The sequence below is a fragment of the Elephas maximus genome, chromosome 10 (assembly GCF_024166365.1).
Source record: "Elephas maximus indicus isolate mEleMax1 chromosome 10, mEleMax1 primary haplotype, whole genome shotgun sequence".
NCBI classification, from domain to species: domain Eukaryota; kingdom Metazoa; phylum Chordata; class Mammalia; order Proboscidea; family Elephantidae; genus Elephas; species Elephas maximus.
In genome coordinates this window covers 111,132,353-111,156,744 of record NC_064828.1, presented here as the reverse complement: position 1 = coordinate 111,156,744, position 24,392 = coordinate 111,132,353, and the positions used below count along the sequence as shown (strand labels likewise).

Here is a 24,392-nt window from a genome sequence, read left to right as displayed (position 1 = left end):
CTTTCACTTTGGTGGTTGAGCTTCAGGCCGTCACACCTAAACGTCCGTTGTGTAATTTGGAATGAGGGGTGGAGCACAGCTCCGCACACTTCATACCCGATTTGGGGTCACATGGGTGCAGCTAGTGCAGTAACTGGACTGGCCACGGAGCGCTCTCCGGGCGGCTGCCCCAGAACCTAGGGCGGCACCTCTTAGGAGAAGCGCAGGGGTATGGGCCGCGTGTGTCCACAGCCAAGTGTCTTCTCTCTTGTGGGAGCCTAATGATGGTTCCTGGGGCCTTAGGAGAAAAAATCCCATTTGTTTTCCTTCCCGAAGCTCTACCGCAACGGTCAGCGCCTGCTGGAAAAGCAGCGCTTCCAGTTCCCGCCTTCCTGGCTCTACATCGACAACATCGAGGGCGAGTGGGGGGCCTTCAACGACATCATGCGGCGGAAGGACACGGCCATCCAGCAGCAGGTGGCAAACCTGCAGATGAAGATCGTCCAGGAGGACCGGGCCGTGGAGAGCCGCACCACCGACCTGCTGACCGACTGGGAGAAAACCAAGCCTGTCACCGTGAGTCTCGCCCTGCTGTGTGCTGAGAGCACCGTCTGCTGTGTTTTCTTTAAAACTTCAGGCTTTTTGGCATGGATTAGCTTTGCAGTAGTGAAGACCTTCTCCCGTTCTATAATTAAAACACTGTTTAGTGCTTCGCATAGTAAATTTAGAAGTATAGAAGCTAGAAAACTTAGTCTTCTTCTTACTCAGACCCCCAGTGGCAGTCATTTAAGTTGGGAAACAGTTTTAAAGATTAAAAGGTTTATGTTCGTAAAATTAAGGCGGCCTGGGGGCACAGTGCTTTAGAGCTGGACTGCTAGCCGAGGGGTTGGAAACCCACCAGCTGCTCTGTGGGAGAAAGGTGTGGCAGTCTGCTTCTGTAAAGATTACAGCCTGGGAAACCCTACGGGGCAGCTCTGCTCTGTCCTATAGGGTTGCTATGAGCAGGGATCGACTCAGTGGCAATGATTATGGGTCCTTAAATTATTCACTTACATCGGCTTAGAAACTAGAGTTTAATTTTTCAGACATAGACCAAGCTGCTAGCTCTCTGTGTCATGGGAGGCAGGTCCTGTTGTTGTAATTGTCAAACTTTTCCTTATCTGGAACCTGCCACACCCAGTTCTCTTCATTCGTTCAAGTATTTATTGAGCACCTGCTGTGTTCTGGAGCCCTGGTGGCACAGTGGTTAAAGTGCTCAGCTGCTAATTAAAAGGTCAGCAGTTCAAATCCACCTTGGAAACCTTATGGGGCAGCTCTGCTCTGTCCTACAGGGTCACTATGAGTTCGGTCTGCTGTGTTCTAGGCATGGCTCTTGGTGGCGGGGATGCAGCAGTGGGCTCACTAACGGCACTCCCGCTCCCGCAGGGAAAGGCCAATGGTCAATGGGCAGGAGAAGTGGAGTGCAGCAGTGATAAGTGCTGCAGGCGGAAGTCAGTGCGGAGGCTGATGGGCTGGGGCAGGGCTTAGGGCCGTGTCCAGGAAGGTGACACTGAAGGCTGCAAGACGGGGCTGGCAGATCGTGCTGGTAGTTAGGGCCCAGGGGGTAGGTTCAGGGGCACAGCAAGTGCAAGACTCAAGCAGGTGGATGACAGCAAGTTTGTGTCATAGGGGCAGAATTCAAATTTTATTTATTCGGATATGCACATACATGGGGTCAGGAAAGAGAGAGAGAAGGATTGTTAGAATGTGTTGACTTTCCATCTGGTTGTCTACTCTGGGGACGTGAGTTTTCCACAGCAGACCCTGGGGCAGACGTGGTCTCCCTCGCTTACTGGCTGGTGCTCTGTCCCGTCCCAACCATGACTGTACTGCCAAGCTTTCTCCGGTTTTCTGTGGTCTTCGCTTGTGGTTCCTGGTTCACTGGCCCATGTTTTAGAAAGAGAAATGCCACCACTAGGTTACCAAGGCCAGCTCCAGTGGGGAGTGAGCACTAATCCACAGGAAGATTCTTGTCGCCACAGTGTGAATGTCTCTTACTGCCTCACCTTGGTGCCAGCAATGTGTTATAATTAAAATTTTCATTGTTAGTTTGCTTTGGTGGAAAACTGGTTTTTATGTAGTAGCTCTTAAAAGTTATTAAAGTGAAGAGGGAATGTGTAGATAATAGGGTTGCTGTTGAAGTAGAGTCCACTTCAGGTGAGAACAGGGCTTTATTTCCCATTCTCTTTGGAGACTGATTTAATGACTCCTGCGCGTCAGCCAGTGTGGCTGGGGGCCCGAGAGCTTTTTCCTCTCAGCTGGCGAGCGTTCCCCTCCAGGCCCAGGTCTGTCCCGAGCCTTCCCCGCAAGGCACGTAACGCAGCAAAGGCTCCCCTTCCCTTCTCACACTTTTGTACCTTCAGGGATGCACGGTCACAGTGTGCAGCCTGTGGGGCTGCTACGTGTGTGGGGAATCGCCGTCTCCCGACGCCATCTTAAGGCCAGCGCATTCGTCTCTCCTGAGACTTTGCTCTGCAACGCTCTGCGTTTGATGACTTTCAGGGCAACCTACGGCCAGAGGAGGCACTGCAGGCCCTTACTATCTACGAAGGGAAGTTTGGCAGGCTGAAGGACGACAGAGAGAAGTGTGCCAAGGCCAAGGAGGCGCTGGAGCTGACAGACACAGGGCTGCTCAGTGGCAGCGAGGAGCGTGTGCAGGTGTGAGCCGTTAGAGTGGGAGGCGGGACCCGGCTCTTATCATGACTTGCCGTTGGCCTGAGTGGTCTCTGTGTCCCTTCGAGATTCCGAGATGATTAGTAATTCCAAAATGTGACTACTTTGTGCTTCTCAAGTACAGGTGGCCTTGGAAGAATTACAGGACCTCAAAGGCGTTTGGTCAGAACTTTCTAAGGTCTGGGAGCAGATTGACCAGATGAAGGAGCAGCCGTGGGTTTCAGTGCAGCCCCGAAAGGTGTGTTTAGTTTAAACACGTTTGTGTGTAGCTTTACGTATTAATTAACAGCTGTGTTTATTTAGAAACTTTGCAAACAGGGAACTGTATTGTGAATTCAGAGTGCCACTTAACGTCCTACAGGTTGCTCACGTCACTCATACAGAACAATGTGGAATTTACTGCAAAATCATTTTTTAAAACTATTTCACCGTTTGAAGGAATTAGAGCAAACTAAATATCTTGTGTTTCTGTTGGCAGCTCCGGCAAAATTTAGACGGCCTCTTGAACCAGCTGAAAAACTTCCCTGCCCGGTTACGGCAGTATGCATCCTACGAGTTTGTCCAGAGGCTTCTGAAGGGCTACATGAAGGTAGGTAGCTCAGTCTGGCACGGTGGCGAATGTCCACCAGAAACAACTGTGTGGGTGACCGTGTGTCCTCTCCCCAGATAAACATGCTAGTGATCGAACTGAAGTCCGAAGCACTTAAAGACCGCCACTGGAAGCAGCTGATGAAGAGGCTGCATGTTAATTGGGTTGTTTCTGAGCTCACCCTTGGCCAGATCTGGGACGTTGACTTGCAGAAAAACGAAGCTATTGTGAAGGATGTGCTGCTTGTGGCCCAAGGCGAAATGGCTCTGGAAGAATTTTTGAAACAGGTACGCACTAGCACCAGACTGCCACTTCCATGTCCTATGTCGGGCCATCACATAGATGTGAGCTGTGGAAACAAAGGAGGTAGAAGGCAGGGTGGCTCGTGGTCAGGGGCCATGGAGAGGCACATCCACTGGGAAAATCACTTTAAATCAAAACTTTCTCTGGAGAGGAGTGTGCTGTCACATTGTAGGAAGAGCAACTAGGGCCACATAATGATATGTGTTTAAATTTTTGTAGGACAGACTGACTTGAGTTGTAAACTTTCACTTAAAGCACAATAAAAAAAAAACTTCCTCCAGGACAGTACTGTGTGTTTTAGCCTCTCAGATGGGCTTCGTCATCTCTGGTTCTTTTTGTCCCCATCGCTCTTGGTCCCTTGTGCAGCCACACATTGACTGCGTGTTCTATTTCCGTTCAGATAAGAGAAGTGTGGAACACCTACGAGTTAGACCTGGTTAACTATCAGAACAAGTGTCGCTTGATCCGCGGCTGGGATGACCTCTTCAACAAGGTCAAAGAGCACATCAACAGTGTCTCAGCCATGAAGCTCTCACCGTATTACAAGGTACCGTGCAGGGACGGCCCCTCTCTGGCCGGGGCTCCCCTGCACTCCACTGGGGGCCTCTGGGTTTGCAGTAACTAGATTCCTGTTTTTCTGAGTGTCAGTCATATAACATGACGGGACGTCTCAATCTGCAGTTTTTCAGTGAGTTTTGACGTATCTGTGATGGTAAGTTTACACTTGCACTCCACCTTCTGTTTGCCCACTAGGTTTTCGAAGAGGATGCCCTTAGCTGGGAAGACAAGCTGAATCGGATCATGGCCCTCTTCGACGTGTGGATTGACGTGCAGAGGCGGTGGGTCTACCTGGAGGGCATCTTCACAGGCAGTGCAGACATCAAGCACCTGCTGCCGGTGGAAACCCAGAGATTCCAAAGGTACAGACCCAGCCAAGAGCCCAGGAGCCAGACGGAGCTGGTGATCCTTCTATACCAGAAGGCTAATGCGCTTTGTCATTTGATTTGCAGCATCAGCATGGAGTTTCTGGCTCTGATGAAAAAAGTCACCAAGTCCCCCCTTGTTATGGATGTTCTGAACATCCAGGGGGTCCAGCGGTCTCTGGAAAGGTTGGCAGACCTGCTAGGAAAGATCCAGAAGGCATTGGGAGAGTACCTGGAACGGGAACGGTCGTCTTTCCCCAGGTAAGATTTTTGTCTTGACACATACTGAACTAAAGTTGCGTTTCAGTTATCCTTCCTCCAGCCGTTCTCTCTCTGTCCTGGGCCCGTGTGTTGGTCAGTTTCATCATCCAGGGTCATGTTAGCCAGTGATCCGTATGATGAATGCCATTTCCCTTTTAGACACTGATTCTTAGTGCAACCAGTAATCCTTAATTATCTACTTCAGATTTGTGTTTAAACTTCATTTAAGCTGTCGTCTGCCCTCCCAGGCCGCTTGCATCTCTTAAATGTTTAGTTGTGATTATCTTCTAAGTGCTATTGCTGCCTTTATGAGTGGTTTGCTTAGTGTGAATTGTACCAAAACCCAAAAAGACCTGTTGCCATCAAGTCGATTCCAACTCACAGCAGCCCTCCCTCTAGGACAGAGCAGAACCGCCCCGTAGGGTTGTCAGGGAGTGGCCGGTGGAGTCCAACTGCCAGCCTTCGGGTAGCAGCTGAGCTGTTAGCCATTACGCCACCAGGGCTCCCAGTGAATTGTACAGGTTTTAAAAAAAAGAATCCACAGAGTAAGATGAACGACGTGAAGTTCGCTGCCTTCTTGGGCTTCAGCCTCTCACTGGGTAACCGCATATCTTCTGCAGGGGCCGGACAGAATTTAGGTCTGACCTGAATTCAGGCTGGAGATTGTCCGTTCCCATCCACGTCCTCCTTCCTTCCTACAGTTTGAAAATTTTGCCTCGATTCGCCATATCTGTGCATATGAGAATATTTTAGCAACTTAAATTCCTTTTTAATTTTAGGTTCTATTTTGTGGGCGATGAAGATTTGCTTGAGATCATTGGAAACAGCAAGAATGTAGCTAAACTACAGAAGCACTTCAAGAAAATGTTTGCTGGCGTTTCGAGCATCATCCTGAATGACGATAACTCTGTCGTCCTAGGCATTTCCTCCCGAGAAGGAGAGGAGGTAGTTGAGGTTGTGTTTGTAGCTTGGGAAGCATCTCTCAAATGTTTGCATATCTTACTTCTTGAATTGCTTTTGTTTTAGGTTATGTTTAAAACTCCTGTGTCAATTACTGAGCACCCCAAAATCAACGAGTGGCTCACGCTGGTAGAAAGGGAGATGAGAGTCACCCTGGCTAAGCTTCTTGCCGAGTCTGTCACGGAAGTTGAGATTTTTGGTAAAGCAACTTCCATTGACCCCACTACCTACATCACATGGATCGACAAGTATCAGGTAACGTGTGGTGGATGTAGAGCAGCCTGGAGGTCAGGGCACCGACTGGGTCCTCAGGTGATCCTTCTGGAACCTGCTTGTGTCTTTCAGGCCCAGCTTGTTGTTCTGTCAGCGCAGATCGCCTGGTCTGAAAATGTGGAATCTGCTCTAAGCACCATGGGCGGGGGGGGTGACGCAGCTCCCCTACACTCTGTGCTGAGCAACGTGGAGGTCACGCTCAACGTGCTTGCAGACTCTGTGCTGATGGAGCAGCCCCCACTCCGCAGGAGGAAGCTGGAGCACCTGGTGAGTCCAGGCCCCATGCATGCATGCTTTCAGCTGGGTGTCTACAAGGAATCATTCTTAAAAGATGTGAATGGCACATGTATACCCCAGGGTGGGTATGTGGCTCTCTGTTCCTGGGAAAGCTGGTCTTGGTGGAATACAGGAGTGACACGACATCGCTGTAGAAAGAAAGTCATAAGGCTTGATCAGAGTCTGTTCTCTCCCCCATCATCTTCCCAGAGCAGCACCGGGGTAGGCTGGGAGGCACTCGTATGGGCCGGCAGGTCTCTGAGCCTGGTGTCACTTACCACCAGGCGGCATGCCCTGCGTGCAGGTGACTGGCCGGTAGAACAGCACTGGCGGTCAGGATTCACCCACCACACTTTATGCCAGTTGCAGAATTTTTATTTAAAGTCGGTGGTTTTACCGTTGGTTTTTGCTGCAGCTGTCTTGATCCTGTAATTCTATTGCACGTGTAATATCTCTTTTATCTCTTAAAAAGGACTTAGTATTTTGGAATAACTTCTGAAAGTCCCCGTTACCGGACCTAGAAATTCAATTTAAGTCTAACAAATCAGGCTCAGGTCCAGAGAATGCTCCAGAAAACGCAGAACTACAATTTTGTTCTATGAGAAGGTGCTGTACGACTTTAGCTTGCAAGAACACACTGTACAACTAGTTTATGATCAACTTTTTGTTTTGTGGTGAAAATAGACACACCAAAGCATTTGTCAGCACACCACTTTTCACATTTACAGTTGAACGACGATTACACTTTTCACGTGCCACTGTTATTATCCTTTTCCAAAACATTCTGCCACCATTAACAAAAACTTAGTGCCCTTCGAACAAAAACTTCACCTCCCCCCGGCAAGCCATGGTTTCTATATATTTGATGATTTCATGAAAGTGAGATCATACAATACTTGTCCGTTTGTGATTGACTTATTTCACTCAGCATAATGTTTTCAAGGTTCATCTCTATGTTGTAGCATGTATCAGGACTTCATTTCTCTTTATGGTTGAGTAACATTGCGTCATATGTACGTACCACATTTTGTTTATTCATTCCTCTGTTGGTGGGCATTTTGGTTGTTTCCACTTTTTGGCTATTATTGAGAGATGCTGCAGTGAACATTGGCATAGGGATTTCTGTTTGTGTTCCTGCCTTCATTTCTTCTGGGTGTATGTCTAGGATTCAGGTTGCTGGGTCATATGGTAGTTCAATGTTCAGCTTTTTGAGGAGCCGCCAAAGTGTTTTCCACCGCGGCTCCACCATTTCACAGTCCCGCCAGCAGTGAATGTGAGGAGCGTTCCAGTTCCTCCACAGTCTCACCAACACTGGCTGTTTTCCATTTTTCTGATCGTTGCCATTCTAACGGGGGGAGGTAATCTCTCATAGTGGTTTCATATGATAAACTTTTGAAGTGTCTGTCTCTTTTCAGATTACAGAGCTAGTCCACCAGAGAGATGTTACCAGATCTTTGATCAAAAGCAAGATTGACAATGCCAAGTCCTTTGAGTGGCTCAGCCAGATGCGATTTTACTTTGATCCCAAGCAAACAGACGTGTTACAGCAGTTATCCATTCAGATGGCAAATGCCAAGTTCAACTATGGCTTTGAGTACCTGGGCGTACAGGACAAGCTGGTCCAGACCCCCCTCACAGACCGCTGCTATTTGACCATGACACAAGCCTTGGAAGCCAGGCTTGGTGGGTCACCCTTTGGTGAGTAATCCACAAACCTGGACCAATAGAGGTGACATCCAAAATGTTTTTTTTTAGAGATTAAGCATGTGATTTGAATATATTTCTTAACAGCATGGCTAATGCCGTGGTATGTTTTAAAATCTTGTCTGCGTTTTCTACGTTTAGAATGAACTAGCTTTTTGTAGTTGTTTTAAAACTAAAGATATGCTTTCAGTGAAGTAGTGGACTGAAGTACTCAATTGCTTTTCTTTAATAAAATAGGACCTGCTGGTACTGGGAAGACAGAGTCTGTCAAAGCTCTTGGCCATCAGCTCGGACGGTTTGTTTTAGTTTTCAACTGCGACGAAACCTTCGATTTCCAGGTAAGAAGGTTTATGGGAGTCACCTAAAATTTAGTGGCTTGGGAGGGTCGGAGGAGTATCAGGAGGCTGGCAGTAGCCCAGCGTGGCTTATCTGTCCCTCTGAGGCCTTTTAGGGCCGGGTGTATTTTGAACTCTTCAAGGTTTCCAACACATGTGCTTTGAAGTTGACTTTGGCTTCATGGTTTCAAAGTTAAATCTTGCTGCTAATATGGTCAGTGTGACAAATCGTTTTCCACAAGGACAACTTCTTGTTAACACTTTGAAAAAACTCTTGATGCCCGTGTCTGAGAATGAACAATCAAATATTATGGAAGAGACATTTTAATCAAAAAAAAGTGGTAGGATAAAAGTAACACTTGGTCATATTGGGATCTTATTGGCCCAGGAGGAAAAAAGGTACCAGGTTGCATCTGTGTAGTGAGGGTGGCTGTGTTACCAAGTGCTCACCGTGTGTGAGCGCCATGTCCTGTCTGCTTGTGTGTCTCATTTAGCCTTCATCCCCACCCCGTGGGGTGAATGGCATCGCTCCCTCCAGCAGATGTGAGTTGCCTGAGGCTGGGTGACAACCAGAGCCAGGACTTGAGCCAGCAAGGCCAAGGCCAAGGCAGTGGTTTCACAGCACCTTCCTCCTTCCATCTCTCCCTCTCAGGCAATGGGCCGGATCTTTGTGGGGCTTTGCCAGGTGGGCGCGTGGGGCTGCTTCGACGAGTTCAACCGCCTGGAGGAGCGCATGCTCTCGGCCGTGTCCCAGCAGGTGCAGTGCATCCAGGAGGCGCTGCGCGAGCACTCCAACCCCAACTACGACAAGAGTAAGGCTCCCTCCCGTGCATGCAGGAGGTGTAGGGAGCACAGGGGAATGCCCACCACAGCCCTGTTGGCTACCTTCCTGGTTAGGAATGAGCTGCAGTGGAGCTACCAGGAGCTCACTGTTGCAGGCAGTGTGCTGAGTCCTGATTAAAGACTGAAGGTTTGAGACCCGGGAAGGCGGTATCAGCAGTTTGGATTCCTCACTGTAGGGCAGCAGCACACAGGTCCTGTGTCCCACAGCAGCTGAAGACCTGGACAGTGCTTCCTCAGACACAGGCCCATGCTCCCTGAGTTCTCCCTTGGAGCCCCGTGCTCCCTGAACCCTTCCCCAGACAGAGCACTGTGCTCCCTGAGTCATCCCTCAGACAGCCCCATGCTCCCTGAGGCCGTGCTCCCTCCCTCAGACAGGCAGAGCTCCAGGCTCCCTGAGGCCATGTTTCCTCCCTCAGACAGAGCTCTGTGCTCCCTGAGGCCATGATTCCTCCCTCAGACAGAACCCCGTGCTCCCTGAGGCCATGCTTCCTCCCTCGTTTGCCACAGAACAAGTGTTCCTGTGCTGGTGTGGCTCTCGGTGCCACCTTCCTTCCTGTGTCCCCAGAGAAGCAGCCTTTGGCCACCTGTACGGCCAGTCCTACATTTAGTTTTGGGAATGAGCCATCCGTCACCACAGGAGGGTCTGTTCTGAGAGGCTCTCAGGGCTGCTTCACTTGCTGTGTGTAACACAAAGTCCTGGGCACGTGAGGTGCAGGCAGGCTGTGCTGTGGGAGGGAGCAAGTACATTGATGTGGACAGGGAAGAAGTTCCTTCTGTACTAAAACAAAAGGGGCATGTCAAAGAAAGCATTACCCATGTGGTCAGTACTCTCCAATGGAGAAAACGCACTTTATCCCTAAGTACGTAGTTCAGAGGGTTTTTTGTTTGGTCCTGGGAAAGGTGATTCTTGTGGGCTGAGCCAGTCGGTTTTGTGGCAGTATTGACTTATCTTTATTTCTGCACCTGGCTTGTGACAGTCACTGGAGCTAAGCAGCTGCAGCAGGGCTCCTTTGTGTCACATAGAGTAGCAGGTTTCCTGCCTCTGGTGGCATATCAGGTGCATGTTCAAATTGTGTGTACCAAGTGTGTGAGAGCGGGTCTGTGGGCTGGTGGATGTGCCTGGCGAGGCCTCTGAAAGGCCAGACGGCCCTCTGCAGCGGCTTCCTTCCGGCTGAGGTGCTGGGGGGAAACGAGTGCTTTGGTGTTGTTGAGAGAAACCTTAGAGTGGTTTTTTGAACCTCATCTTATGGCCACCATCCAATTTGCAGCCTCTGCCCCAATCACATGTGAGCTGCTGAACAAACAAGTCAAGGTGAGCCCGGACATGGCTATCTTCATCACCATGAACCCTGGCTACGCGGGCAGGTCCAATCTCCCAGACAACCTGAAGAAGCTGTTCCGGAGCCTGGCCATGACCAAGCCGGACCGGCAGTTGATCGCCCAGGTCATGCTGTACTCCCAGGGCTTCCGAACCGCCGAGGTGCTCGCCAACAAGATCGTCCCATTCTTCAAGTGAGTGCGAAATGCCCCGGGAACCCTTAGTGTTTACCTCTGTAATCGTGGCATAGCTTTGAGAGCATCGGTCTCTGATTGCTTGGCATTTGACGCTGTTGTCACCTAAAGGGTACTTTTTAAAAACAAAACCTCTCTTTCCTTTTTTAGACTGTGTGATGAGCAGCTCTCTTCCCAAAGCCATTATGACTTTGGTCTCCGGGCTTTGAAGAGTGTGTTGGTAAGCGCCGGTAATGTGAAGAGGGAGAGAATTCAGAAGATAAAGAGGGAGAAAGAAGAACGAGGTGAAGCAGTTGATGAAGGAGAAATTGCTGAAAATCTACCTGAACAGGAGGTTTGTAAAACGTTCTTTGAGCGCTTACCTCTTACACTTGATTTACTTTTAAATTGTGAGCGTTTAAGTGACTTGGCAGTTCATCCTTCAGTGTGTTTCTCGTTGTGATCCACGTATGCTGGACGAATAGAACATACTGTCCGATTTAACAGTAAAGCGAACGGATGAATGTGCCGTGTGATGCACTGACTGATGTCCTACACTTGATACCCTCAATTTGTCTTACCGACTTAGTAACTCCTGGTTAAGCACCTTCTGGAGCCATGGCAAGAGGCATGCACACAGCACTCCTACCCCTTGGAGCTCAGTCCTTTTCCTCTTCCACGTAGATCCTGATACAGAGCGTCTGTGAGACGATGGTGCCCAAGCTGGTGGCTGAGGACATCCCGCTGCTCTTCAGCCTCTTGTCGGATGTGTTCCCTGGGGTCCAGTACCACCGTGGGGAGATGACTGCCCTCCGAGAAGAGCTCAGGAAAGTGTGTCAGGAGATGTACTTGACCTACGGCGATGGCGAGGAGGTCGGCGGAATGTGGGTGGAAAAGGTAACTCGGCTTGTTCTGTTGGCTGTGCCCTCACAGACCCCACCAACCTCGGTGCGCAGACACTCCCTGGTACTCACTGGCCGAGGGCCAGCAGGAAGGAACTGTGCATGGTAGAACTCACCCAGGGAGCCCAGGGAGGTGTATAATCTGTTTACGAAGATTTGCCCCAAGACCCAAGAGAATTTTTTCTTAGCTTAAATTTAGAGCTTTCAGAACTTGCCTGAAATTTCACCTTCCTGGTGTAGCTGGTTCTCAGAGAATGCTGAGGAAAGGCACGGTGTGTAGTAGAAATGCGTTTATGTCAATCAGAGTGCTGTTTACAGGGCTTTCCAGCACCAGATACCAACAGCACCAATCTGCTAACCAATACTTGTCTGTGCTCTGCATCGGCTTCTTTTTTCCTTCTCTGAGCTTTATTTACAGAAAAGGTTGTTATTTATATGAGTTGTGTGTATTGAGCCTGAGACTCTACTGGATTAAACCAGTGGCTTATCCATTGGTTCCCTGGTTTTTTCCTTAGAGGGGATTTAATGTGTTTGTTTGTTGAGGCATCATCTCTTCCACTGGCCCCCATCCTTCCTGACTTATTCAATAACTTCCCACCAACCAGTTAAAAGTCTTCTCGAAGTACTTATTTAGATGTGGCCTGTGTAGCATCTCTCATTAACCAAATCTGGTACTTACCTGTAAGAGTCCACAGAACATGTTTCTTGCCTGTGGTCACGAGACACGGCTTGAGCACCAGCCCCTTCTTCCTGTGCAGTGGTGGCCATGTGGCATGTTTGGTCCTCAGGTCCTCCAGCTCTATCAGATCACCCAAATCAATCACGGCCTCATGATGGTGGGGCCCTCGGGCAGCGGGAAGAGCATGGCCTGGCGCGTGCTTCTCAAGGCTCTGGAGAGACTTGAGGGCGTGGAGGGCGTGGCCCACATCATCGACCCCAAGGCCATCAGCAAAGACCACCTCTACGGAACCCTGGACCCCAACACCAGGGAGTGGACCGACGGGCTGTTCACACACGTCCTGAGAAAGCAAGTTCACTGTGATCCCTGTCTTGTTTCAGTAACTGGGGGGTACTGATAGCATGCTCAGGTGTAAGTTATTTTTCCACCCAAAGGTCACCCTAGAAACTGTCTTGAGGTGAGAGTTGTTAATCTGAGACTCTTGACTTAGCAACTGTCTTAACTCCCTTCCCACCCAGGATCATCGATAACGTGCGGGGCGAGCTGCAGAAGCGCCAGTGGATCATCTTCGATGGCGACGTGGACCCTGAGTGGGTGGAGAACCTGAACTCAGTGCTGGACGACAACAAGCTCCTGACTCTGCCCAATGGGGAACGCCTCAGCTTGCCCCCCAATGTAGGTAGCGCTTGTGGGCTGTGCGTCAGACGTTCTGATCTGGCTGGCTGAGATTGGGGGCCTGGCACAGGAGATGAGACTCCACTCATCCAGAGCCCGTGGTGTAAATAATTCTCAAAGTTGGTCCGAATCTCTGAGTACCAGGTGTTTTCCATTCCCGTGGTTGGGAAATACTTTGATAGGATTTGCTAATAGCACAGTACCATTTGTTGAGTATTAAGCACACTGTAACTCGCAGCCCTCCCTGCAGCCATCCCTATAAAACAGGATTTCTTGACTTCCTGCCTGACTCCTCGTTGTCGGATGCCGCTGAGCCGGTCCCGACTCCCTGCAGTGCTGCATGCCGGAGTAGGACTGCCCCTTCGGGTTTTCTTGTCTGTCATCCTCATGGAAGCAGATCGCCAGCCAGGTCTTTCTCCTGTGGAGCCAGTGGTTGGGTTTGAACCAGCAACCTTTCAGTTAGCAGCTGAGGGCTTAGCCATTGGCAGCCCAGGGCTCCGGACTGTACATCTAGGAAGGGCACCCGAGGAACTTAGATATGGAAGCAGACAAGGCTGGAACTGGAAAAACGTGTGTCTGACACAGGCGCCTGGTACGTAAAAGTGGACCGGCCCATGTGGACTCGTACTCCGGTGTCAGCCCCCAAAGTGTAGGGTCTGAGGTGTCCTTGTGCCCAGTGTGTGCAAGGAGAGCCAGGCCGTCGGTGAGGGGGAGGGAGCTGGGGACTGGAGAGGGACAGGCCAAGTCAGGCTGCATTCTCGGGGCTATTGTAAGGCCTTGGGCATGTGCGTTAGGGGAATTGGGAGCCTCAGGAGGGTTTGGAACAGAGTAGAGTACTATGGTTTATGTCTAAAAGCCCCCTCTGCTGCTGTTGGGGGGATGGCGGAGGAGGGCAGCGTGCAGGGAGGCTGTCACAGTGCCCCCGGCATGTGTGGTGGCAGGGTGGACAGGTAGGTGGCTGCGGTGCAGGTGCTGAGAAATGGCTGGATTATGGATCCAGGTTGAAGGTGGTGCTGATGGACTTGCCGATGGACTGGGTGTGGATGGGAGACAGAGGAGTCAGAGTGACACCCAGGTTTTGACCTGAGCAACTGTGACCATGAACCCCTGTCAGGAAGGGCTGGGCTCAGCAGCCATCACCCCAGAGCCTCTGCCACTGACACGGTGCCTGTCAGAAAGTGTGCACTTCCTCAGGCTCCTGGTCTCCTGTTGACCAGCCATATTCTTTTTTGTAGCCAATTGTCCAGTAGATTCTGACTCTGTGAGAAGGAGCTTGGTCTCCTTGTGAGGCACTTAACACTGTGTGAAGGCTCTGGAACCAGACCTCCTGCTCTGAACCGCAGCACCTCAGTTGATTAGCAGTAGGGCCTCAGATGAGCCACCCAGCCGCGTGCAAAACGGAGTTGATGGTACCTGTCTCACTGGGCAGCTGTGAGCACAGAGTGAGTTGAGGTCTGTGGAGTATAGGCACAGCATCTGAGACATCCTCACAACTCAGTGTGCACTGCTTTTCGCAGCCTGGAGGACACGGTGCTGCTCGTACCCTACCGCAAGCTCTTCCGGTGGGGATACTAAGCATTGTCGTCTGACGTGCTCTCTTCCGCCACATATGTCCTGCCCAAATCTGCGTGAAGAGTGGTTGGTGGATTTTGTAGTACTGTGAACTGTAGCAGTTTTTAATTTCAGGGTAAAAGTAGAAAATCAAATTTAAATAGCTCTTTCAGTGCGTACACAAGTTAAAAAAAAAATCTGATGTCCAGGTTTTTACCAAACCCACGTCACCAACTCTGTGTAACGGTGTTTCCCCAGGTACGGATAATGTTTGAGGTCCAGGACCTGAAGTACGCCACCCTGGCCACCGTGTCACGCTGTGGCATGGTCTGGTTCAGCGAGGACGTGCTGAGTACAGACATGATCTTCAACAACTTCCTGGCCAGACTGCGCAGCATCCCCCTGGACGAGGGGGAGGACGAGGCGCAGCGCCGGCGCAAGGGCAAAGAGGACGAAGGGGAGGAGGCTGCATCCCCAATGCTGCAGGTACAGGCCGCCTGCCCCAACGGAGGGCTGGGTGCTCACATGGGGGTCTCTGGGAATGAGGGTGTCACTCACTCATGGGGGCCCAACAGGAGCAGCTGCAAGAGTAGGGACATGTCTGGGGGAAGTCAGCCGTTGAAAACCCTGTGGGGAATGTTTCCAGTAGAGTCTGTGAATGGGGAAACAATGTACAGTTTTTCTCATTCATGTACAGGAAGTCAAACAAGTTTTACATGGTTTCAAAGTACATTTTGTGTTAAACAAGGACAGGAAAGTTCCCAGTACATTCTGTGAATAAGAAAATAATGTACGATTTCTCACATTCAACTATGAAAAAAGAAAGCCCTGTGGAGCACAGCTGTCACCAGGAGCCAGAGCTAACTCACGGCAACTGGTTGGTTGGTCTGTAATCTTAACTTTCTCTGTGAGCTGATGAAAGGTGACCCTTTTCCATTTTCACTGGTGAAAGCCGGTGTTCCTGGGAGCGTGATTCTTAAAATCACCAGGATGAAGGAATGAGGTTTGACCCCTGAAGTTTCACCCAGAATTCTTTTCGGAGGTCATGTGGCCCTCTCTCAGGCCTTGTTGTCATTAGGTGCCGTCAAGTTGGTTCCAACTCATAGCGACCCTGCATACTACAGAACGAAATTCTGCCGAGTTCTGCACCGTGCTCACAGTCGTTGTTATGCTTGAGCCCATTGTGGCAGCCACTGCATCAGTCCATCTTGTCAAGGGTCTTCCTCTTTTTCGCTGACCCTGTGCTTTACCAAGCATGATGTCCTTTTCCAGGGACTGATCCCCTCTTGATAACATGTCCAAGGTATGTAAGACATAGTCTCAGCATCCATGCTTCTAAAGAGCATTCTGGTCGTACTTCTTCCAAGACAGCTTTGTTCGTTCTTTTTGGCAGTCTGTGGTATCAGTATTCTTCATCAACACCACAATTCAAAGGCGTCGCTCCTTCTTCGGTCTTCCTTATCCATTGTCCAGCCTTCACATGCGTATGATGCGATTGAAAGTACCATGGCTTGGGTCAGGCGCACCTTAGTCTTCAAGGTGACATCTTTGCTTTTCAACACTTGAAAGAGGTTTTTCATAGCAGATTTGCCCAACACAGTGTGTCTTTTGATTTCTTGACTGCTTCTTCTGTGACTGTAGATTGTGGATCCAAGTGAAATGAAATCCTTGACAACTTCAGTCTTTCGCCATTTATCATAATATTGCTTATTGGTCCAGTTGTGAGGATTTTTGTTTTCTTTATGTTGAGGTGTAATCCATACTGAAGGCTGTAGCCTTTGGTCTTCATCAATAAGTGGTTCAAGTCCTCTTCATTTTTAGCGAGCAAGGTTGTGTCATCTGCATAACGCAGGTTGTTAGTCTTCCTCCAATCCACATGCCCTGTTCTTCTTCACATAGTACAGCTTCTCAGATTATTTGTTTAGCATACAGATTGAATAAGTATAGTAAAAGGATACAACCCTGACACACACCTTTCCTGACTTTAAACCATGCAGTATCCCTTGTACTGTTCGAACAACTGCCTCTTGATCTATTTACAGGTTTCTCATGAGCACAATTAAGTGTTCTGGAATTCCCTTCTTCGCAATGTTATCCATAGTTTGTTATGATCCACACAGTCAAATGACTTTGCATAGTCAGTAAACCACAGGTAAACATCTTTCTGGCATTCTTTGCTTTCAGCCAGGATCCATCTGATATCAGCAATGATATCCCTGATTCTGAGTCCTCTTCTCCCTTCTGAATCCAGCCTGAATTTCTGGCAGTTCTCTGTCAATGTACTGCTGCAGCTTTCTCATGCAGTTGGATCACCTTGGTTAGGAGAGATGAAAATCTCCTGGGTCTCTGAGGTATCTCTGAACCATCGCTTATCTCCTCTTCTAGATTCAGAGGGACGCGGCCACCATCATGCAGCCATACTTCACGTCCAACGGCCTGGTCACCAAGGCCTTGGAGCACGCATTCAAGCTGGAGCACATCATGGACCTGACGCGGCTCCGCTGCCTGGGTTCGCTCTTCTCCATGCTGCACCAGGCCTGCCGCAACGTGGCACAGTATAACGCCAACCACCCTGACTTCCCCATGCAGATCGAGCAGCTGGAGCGCTACATCCAGGTCAGGGCCACACGCTCGCCCAATTGGGCGCCTTCTCTCCCCTGAAGCACTACATCCAGGTCAGGACCACCTGCTCGCCCACCTGGGCGCCTTCTCTCCCCTGAAGCACTACATCCAGGTCAGGGCCACCTGCTTACCCACCTGGACAAGTTCTGTCCCTAGAGCGCGACATCCGGGTCAGGGCCACACTCACCCACCTGGGCGTGTTCTCTCCCCTGGAGCACTACATCCAGGTCAGGGCCACACGCTCACCCACCTGGGCGTTTTCTGTCCCTGGAGTGCTATATCCAGGTCAGGGCCACATGTGCGCCCACCTGGGTGCGTTCTCATCCCTGGGGAGAGAGAAAGCTTCCACGAGGGGCTGGGGTGAGGTGTCTCCAAGGTTAACTTCGCTGTATATGTCTTTTTGTTGTTGTTGAGGCTTTATTTTTTAAATGAAGTCACAATTCATCTTTCCATAGCGCTATCTGGTCTACGCCATACTCTGGTCCTTGTCCGGAGACAGTCGGCTGAAAATGAGAGCAGAGCTGGGTGAATACATCCGGAGAATCACGACCGTGCCCCTGCCGACGGCACCCAATGTTCCCATCATTGACTACGAAGTGAGCTCGCGGCCTTTCTCCTTGCCACAGTGGCGTGATTCCCCTCAGGCAGCCTGCCCATGACAGCTTCACTTTTTCCCTTTCCTTCAGGGACTTTGTCCTCTTAGTTTCAGTGATAGCAGGGACACAGGTTAGCTTGAGCTGTCCTCACTCTGAAAGCTCCGGGCTGAGGCGTGTGGGAGCCTGGTAGGTAGAGGCATATGGACTGTGGCAGTTATCAGGCCTCCGTTCTGTGTCAGGTCTCCATCAGCGGCGAGTGGTCACCGTGGCAGTCCAAGGTGCCACAGATCGAGGTGGAAACGCACAAGGTCGCAGCCCCCGACGTGGTCGTGCCGACCCTAGACACCGTCCGTCACGAGGCCCTCCTGTACACATGGCTGGCTGAGCACAAGCCCCTGGTCCTGTGTGGCCCTCCCGGTTCTGGCAAGACCATGACGCTCTTTAGTGCCCTCAGGGCCTTGCCGGACATGGAGGTAAGGAGGGCTGGACGTGGACAGCCGGCCATTGGTGTTGAGTTGAATGTTGTTCTTGGAACGATTCATTTTGTGTCTTGCTCTCTGAAGGTTGTGGGTCTCAACTTCTCAAGTGCCACCACCCCAGAGCTCCTTCTGAAAACGTTCGATCACTATTGCGAGTACAGGCGCACGCCCAATGGGGTCGTGCTGGCTCCCGTCCAGCTCGGCAAGTGGCTGGTGTTGTTCTGTGATGAAATCAACCTCCCAGACATGGATAAATACGGGACGCAGAGGGTCATATCATTCATCAGACAGGTGTGTTCTCTCCCATGTCCCCGCCCCCAGCATTGTCTTTTCACCCTCGGCTCCAGACGCCTCACACGCTGTGTTCCCCCAGATGGTGGAGCATGGGGGCTTCTACCGCACCTCTGACCAGACGTGGGTGAAGCTGGAGCGGATCCAGTTTGTGGGGGCCTGCAACCCCCCCACGGACCCAGGGAGAAAGCCCCTGTCACACAGGTAGCTGGCGTCTGCACGGGCATCACCGACTCCGCACACACGGCCAGGGTTGCCTTAGACTTAACGTCACACACACCTCGTTTCCATCGGCAGAAGGTAGCAACGTATTGTTTATCAGAGGGCTCCTCCGGGGCTCCCTGTGCTGTGCCATAGTTACACCAGGAAGACACACTGAGATACAAGCATCTACCAGACCTGCCGACGGGGCCACGAGGGGGCTGAAATCAGCCTGCGCTGTCCTCCACCTGGCCTGGTTCTTTCTCGAGTCAGTTGCAGCGGCTGCTGTGCAGCACCAGGCCTGGTGGTTTGGGTGTGTCTCAGCTAACCTCTGTGGCCAGCCACTGCGGGTGGGTTAGGCAACAGCCTCCAGTCCCCACCTGGGATCCCTGCCAGCCCGTGGGCGTGGAGGGCTGACCGGGCCAACTCTGCGCAGGTTCCTACGCCATGTGCCCGTCGTGTACGTGGACTATCCAGGACCTGCCTCGCTCACCCAGATCTACGGCACCTTCAACCGTGCCATGCTGAGGCTCATCCCGTCCTTGCGCACCTATGCTGAGCCGCTGACAGCTGCCATGGTGGAGTTCTACACCATGTCGCAGGTACGCACGTGGGCCCTCTGCTCGCCAGGGAGTGGCCCCTGGGCTGGACGCAGAGCTCCTGCTGGGTTAGAAGGCCCCGGTCCCTGGCAGTGCCCCGAAGCGTTCTCATGCTCTTCTCGCTGCCCATGTTCTGTGCACTTGCACAAACGCTAATCCCTCACGAAGCCTGAGCCAGGCGGTTTCCAAAAGGGCGCGTGCAGCCCTAACAGTGCAGACACAGCCACCTGTGTAGCTACTCTCTGTGCACGGGTGGCTGCTTACTGCCACGTTGCTCTCAAGAAGGCCCAGGGCCTCTCTCCCTGGAGCCTCCCTAACATTGAAAAGTTATTTAAAATGATGACAATCTTGATCTATTTGAGGAGCAGAAGTGGTTATCAGGATTTTGATTTGCATTGCTTGGATTTGCCTTCCCGTATTCACCCTTTAATAAGGCGATCTAAGGGGACTTCCTGTTGGACTGTGCCCCCTTTCCCACAGACACAGCGATCTTGCCGTCAGTCTCTGGGAGCTGGCCTGCCTATAGGTGCAAATGTCGTGCCCTGTATTTAACTTGCCTTTAGTTTTATGTTGTGTTCTTGCCTAAGTGGTTGTCATTGTGATCAAATGTAAGTTTTTCTCCTTAATGGCTTCTGCTTTTAAAGTCACGAGTAGATGTAATGGGGTTGTGTGTCCTGAGTGAACCTTTCCTGCGGTTTAGGAATTCCTTTTTTTTTTAATTCGTATCTTCAGAAGGATTTTCGTGGTTTTATTTTCTTGAATACGTAAACACTTTATTTTAGCATGAGTGAGCAGCTTGGGTCTACTTTTTCCTGGATATTGTCCCAACATGGTTTACCGACTCGTTCTCAAATATCCCAGGGTCTAGATTCTTCATTTGAACATAAACATTTTATACCCCATTTTACTTGTTATCCGTTAGTTCACGGCTTCAGCTACGTTCTCGTAACCTCGTTTTCCCCTCCCCGCAGGAAAGGTTCACTCAGGACACACAACCCCATTACATCTACTCGCCCCGAGAGATGACGAGGTGGGTGAGGGGCATCTTTGAAGCACTGAGGCCCCTGGAGACACTGCCGGTGGAAGGCCTGATTCGGATTTGGGCCCACGAAGCCCTCCGTCTCTTCCAGGACAGGTGAGGAAAGCCAAGGCCCCCGCTAGCTGTGTTCTGTCTCCTGCTCCCAGGTGTTTGGCCCTGGAGTGACGGTCTGTGTGCCTGCTTCCCATGGCCAGCCTGCCCAAGCCTAAGCCAGGCGCTGCTGTGATGGAGAGAGTGGGGGAGGTGGTGCTGGACTTTGAAGCTGATCACAGCCACCCCCAGCTTAACAGGGCTGCATGACTGTGACCACTCTCTGTGCTTCCCCATGTGGGAGCTGTCACCCAGGCCTGCCTGCAGACAGCTTTTCTTGTCCAGGCTGTGTGAGGGACCTCAGCATATCCCGATGTTTTAGATCGCTGTTCTCAAGCTCAGCTCCTGAGAGTCCTTGGGCTCCACACAGGTTGTCATAGGCCACTGTGAGGCATGAGTAAGGGGGCAGGGGAGGAGCGTACTGGCTGTCTCAGCCCTGTCCTCACCTGTCATGTTGGGGTTCTACCACCTCAAAATTTGAAGTGTTTTTTTGTTGTTGTTATATGTGCTACCTTCACCCTCCCTTTCTTAATAGGAAAACTGGGCTACAGTGTAATCGTCCCAGGTTTCCCAGGATACCACTGAAAAATTTGTTTAGATTCCAATGTAGCAGCAGCAGTGGTGCTTCTGAATGCTAACGCTGTGGTCACTGCTGGTGCCCTCTCATCAGCTTCCCAGAAGGCCCCGCACCTGGGAGGCCATCCTGGCCTTACCTGCCTGCTTTGTGGTCTTCTCACTGGCCCCCTGCCTCCAAGACTGCTCACTGCAGCCCCCGCCCTGTCCCCCTTTGACGTTTGACACACAGTAAACAAGCAGAGAAACCAGAATCAAATTTCTATTTTTTTTTAAATCAGGGTAATTAAACATTTTAGAACTTAAAAAAAGTATTGATGCTGTAGTTCGATGGTTTTTATATTTAATATCAAAATTTCAGATTGCTGCAGCAGTCTTGAGTTCAGATTCTCAGGTGCCCGCGTTTACAGAAGATGAAAATCTGTGCTCCCGGCTGACCGCCCCCCAGCCCCTAGAGTAACCTATAGCCCCCACGCCCGCACACCTGGCGTCTGCTCCCCCGGCCGCCGGCAGACGTTCGGGAGGGTGCTGCTCTCCTTCCACAGGCTGGTCGAGGACGAGGAGCGGCGCTGGACTGACGAGAACATCGACATGGTGGCTCTGAAGCACTTCCCTAACATCGACAAGGAGAAGGCTATGAGCCGGCCCATCCTGTACAGCAACTGGCTGTCAAAGGTAACACGGCCCCTCCCTGGGGTGTGCCTCCCTCCTGTCCCTTCAGTGAGAAGTACCTTCTAACCAAAAAGTCTTTGTCATGAAGTGCTCGTGAGGCTGTGGTCTCCAGCGTGGTGCACTGAGTATACGCTGAGTGCCGTTGGTAACTCAGGGCGGGCAATGCCAGCAGCAAGCTGCAGCGGGCAGCCAGCTGTGGGTTTCTTCTGCATGCCAGTGTCCACGGAACCGTGCTTTCCGCCTGAGGAAGATGGTGCTTCAGCACGTTTGCAGGAAAGAAGCCTTGGTTTCCCCCTGCTTTCACTTCCCTCACAATAAAAACTTGTGGGAAAATGTTTCACGTACTAAAATGCTAAACAGTCCATGTTTCCAGGATAGCTGCGAGTTTTCTTTTCTTCTGAAAAGGAGATGAGGACATTTTTAGTAAGCTGGAGTCCCTGGGTGGCAGATGGCTAAGCACTGGGCTGCTAACCAAAGGTTGAAGGTTCAAGTCCACCCAGAGGTGCCTCAGAAGAAAGGCCTGGAGATCTACTTCCAGGGGAAGAATCAGCCACCGAAAACCCTGAGGAGTGCAGTTCTAACCTGAAGCACGTGGGGTCGCCATGAGTCAGAGTCAGTTCAGTGGCAACCGTCAGCCTCAGTGCACGTTTCACGTAATGAACCTCTCGGCAGTCTCTGCGCTGCACCAGCGCTGGCGTGCAGGGGTGAGCAGAGTCTTCCTTTAGGGAGCTCACAGCCTGAAATAGGAGACAGGGAAGAGACGTCTGCCTCTGACAGAGACGACCCCACGCTGGGTCTCAGAGGGCTTGGTAGGCCTTGGTCTGGAGCAGTGTCGGGAGGGCAGCCAGGCAGAGGGGCCGCCAGGCAGAGGCCCAGAGAGAAGCAGGAAGTAGCAAGATAGGTTTGGCCGATGTTGCTAGCGTTTTCTGTGTAAGCCAGACTCCATCCTCATTCTCTTTGAGAGGCAGCACCTCCTCCCAGTGGCTTGTCTTTTCACTCTTTTTTTATAATGTCTTTCGAGGAACAGATGTTCTTGAAGTTTTATCGTTTGTCATTTAAACCCTTCGTCCATCTGTAATGGAGTCTTTGTGTGGAGCGAGCTGTGGGCCGCTTTCGGTTTGTTCCTCCTGGACACCCCTCATCCAGCACCATTGATTGAATAACCCCTCACTCGTTGATCCCAGTGCTGCTCTGTCCCTGCGATGTCCCTGTGTGCACGGGTCTGCTGCTGGCTCGGCCTGTGCCGCGATGTCATGGCCCAGTGCTGCACTGAGTCTGGCTGGGAGGGCGGGCCTGCACTCCTGGTCCTTCTTAGCTGGATCTTAGCCATCTTTGGCCCTTCCCTCTTCTAACTGAAATTTAGAATTGGCTTGTCAAGTTGCACCAAGACAGCCACACTCAGCTGCCATTGAGGTTTCCACTGGGATTGTGCTGGTTCTCTGTAGGAACTTAGAGGGAAGTGATGTTTTTATAGTAGTGCGTTTCTTTATCCATGATTGTGGCATATCTTGTCAGGTACTTAGGTCTTCTCTGATATCTTTCGGTGAAATTCAATTTTCTCTGTAAAAACTTCCCAAGTCATTAGATCCATCCTTAGTTTAACTTGGGTTTTTACTGCTTTGTCTTGAATGATATCTTTTCTCGTTGGTATTTTTTAAACCGTTTGTTCACAGTGTATAGAACTAAAATTGATTTTGGTATAATAACTAAGATGACTTATTCTAAGGGATTTGGGTGTTTTGTTTTCTCCGTAGGATTACATCCCAGTAGACCAAGAAGAGCTAAGAGATTATGTCAAAGCAAGGTTGAAAGTCTTCTACGAGGAAGAACTTGACGTCCCGCTGGTCCTGTTTAATGAAGTCTTAGACCATGTGCTCAGGATTGACCGGTAGGCTTGTTCAGCCTCCCCACTCGCCTCAGCTGCTCTTGGCTCAGTTTGTGTGCAGTTCCTGGCCACATACTGCTGTCTTCCCCTGCTCCATCTCAGCCTCTCTGCCGAGCAACCTCCCTGACCCTTCCTTCTAAGTCCAGCTTAACCTCCTCAACTCTCCTCCCAAGCACTCTTCCTTCTGCTCCCCCGGCACCTTATACTGACCATAATTACAGCCTTTCGGCCTCATGCTAGAGTTGAGTTTGTCTCTCTGATGCCATCGAGCGTCTGGCAGGCAGGACCATGTCTTACTGATCTTTGCAGCCCCGTTAGACTTGGCAAATAACAATTGCTGAACAAATACACAAATTCAAGTTAACATGTAGACAAAATCTGAAAAAAGTTCAAAAGTGGGATGGGGTTAAAAGCCTTATAATTTATCATGTCTGTTAATGTTTCAGAATATTCCGTCAACCTCAAGGCCACTTGCTTCTGATTGGTGTTAGCGGAGCAGGAAAAACGACCCTGTCACGTTTCGTCGCCTGGATGAATGGTTTGAGTGTGTACCAGATTAAGGTGGGTGCGCTCTGTAGCCTCTTGCTCCCACCAGCAGATTCTTGATCCGTGTATCTAACCCCCTGGAATGAGAAAGGGCCTGACTTGCCATCTGCTTGCTTAGGTCCATCGAAAATACACGGGAGAAGACTTTGATGAAGATCTTCGGACGGTGCTGAGACGTTCTGGCTGTAAAAATGAAAAGATAGCCTTTATAATGGATGAATCCAACGTGTTAGATTCTGGGTTCTTGGAGCGGATGAATACCCTTCTGGCCAACGGAGAGGTAACTGGGCAACATGTCATATTTGCTATGTGTTCTAGGCCTCCGTGCCTGGGGACCAGTAGA

The 24,392-nt window shown here is 50.7% G+C and overlaps 1 protein-coding gene across 1 annotated transcript in view; it reads left to right on the top strand.

Moving 5' to 3' along the window:
* DYNC1H1 (dynein cytoplasmic 1 heavy chain 1) overlaps window positions 1–24,392 on the top strand; it is a 71,372-nt gene that overhangs the window by 28,413 nt on the left and 18,567 nt on the right. The window contains exons 16-46 of the mRNA XM_049897623.1: window positions 316–555; window positions 2,521–2,676; window positions 2,816–2,929; window positions 3,170–3,280; window positions 3,358–3,567; window positions 3,984–4,130; window positions 4,337–4,503; window positions 4,594–4,767; window positions 5,547–5,712; window positions 5,794–5,982; window positions 6,073–6,267; window positions 7,692–7,974; window positions 8,218–8,318; window positions 8,968–9,127; window positions 10,427–10,670; window positions 10,821–11,004; window positions 11,334–11,546; window positions 12,340–12,578; window positions 12,749–12,905; window positions 14,715–14,942; window positions 16,842–17,072; window positions 17,534–17,674; window positions 17,914–18,147; window positions 18,238–18,444; window positions 18,527–18,648; window positions 19,082–19,247; window positions 20,216–20,379; window positions 21,492–21,621; window positions 23,373–23,506; window positions 23,950–24,064; window positions 24,168–24,329. Of these exons, the coding sequence (XP_049753580.1) occupies window positions 316–555; window positions 2,521–2,676; window positions 2,816–2,929; window positions 3,170–3,280; window positions 3,358–3,567; window positions 3,984–4,130; window positions 4,337–4,503; window positions 4,594–4,767; window positions 5,547–5,712; window positions 5,794–5,982; window positions 6,073–6,267; window positions 7,692–7,974; window positions 8,218–8,318; window positions 8,968–9,127; window positions 10,427–10,670; window positions 10,821–11,004; window positions 11,334–11,546; window positions 12,340–12,578; window positions 12,749–12,905; window positions 14,715–14,942; window positions 16,842–17,072; window positions 17,534–17,674; window positions 17,914–18,147; window positions 18,238–18,444; window positions 18,527–18,648; window positions 19,082–19,247; window positions 20,216–20,379; window positions 21,492–21,621; window positions 23,373–23,506; window positions 23,950–24,064; window positions 24,168–24,329 (5,484 nt within the window). The remainder of the gene's footprint in view (window positions 1–315; window positions 556–2,520; window positions 2,677–2,815; window positions 2,930–3,169; window positions 3,281–3,357; window positions 3,568–3,983; window positions 4,131–4,336; window positions 4,504–4,593; window positions 4,768–5,546; window positions 5,713–5,793; window positions 5,983–6,072; window positions 6,268–7,691; window positions 7,975–8,217; window positions 8,319–8,967; window positions 9,128–10,426; window positions 10,671–10,820; window positions 11,005–11,333; window positions 11,547–12,339; window positions 12,579–12,748; window positions 12,906–14,714; window positions 14,943–16,841; window positions 17,073–17,533; window positions 17,675–17,913; window positions 18,148–18,237; window positions 18,445–18,526; window positions 18,649–19,081; window positions 19,248–20,215; window positions 20,380–21,491; window positions 21,622–23,372; window positions 23,507–23,949; window positions 24,065–24,167; window positions 24,330–24,392) is intronic.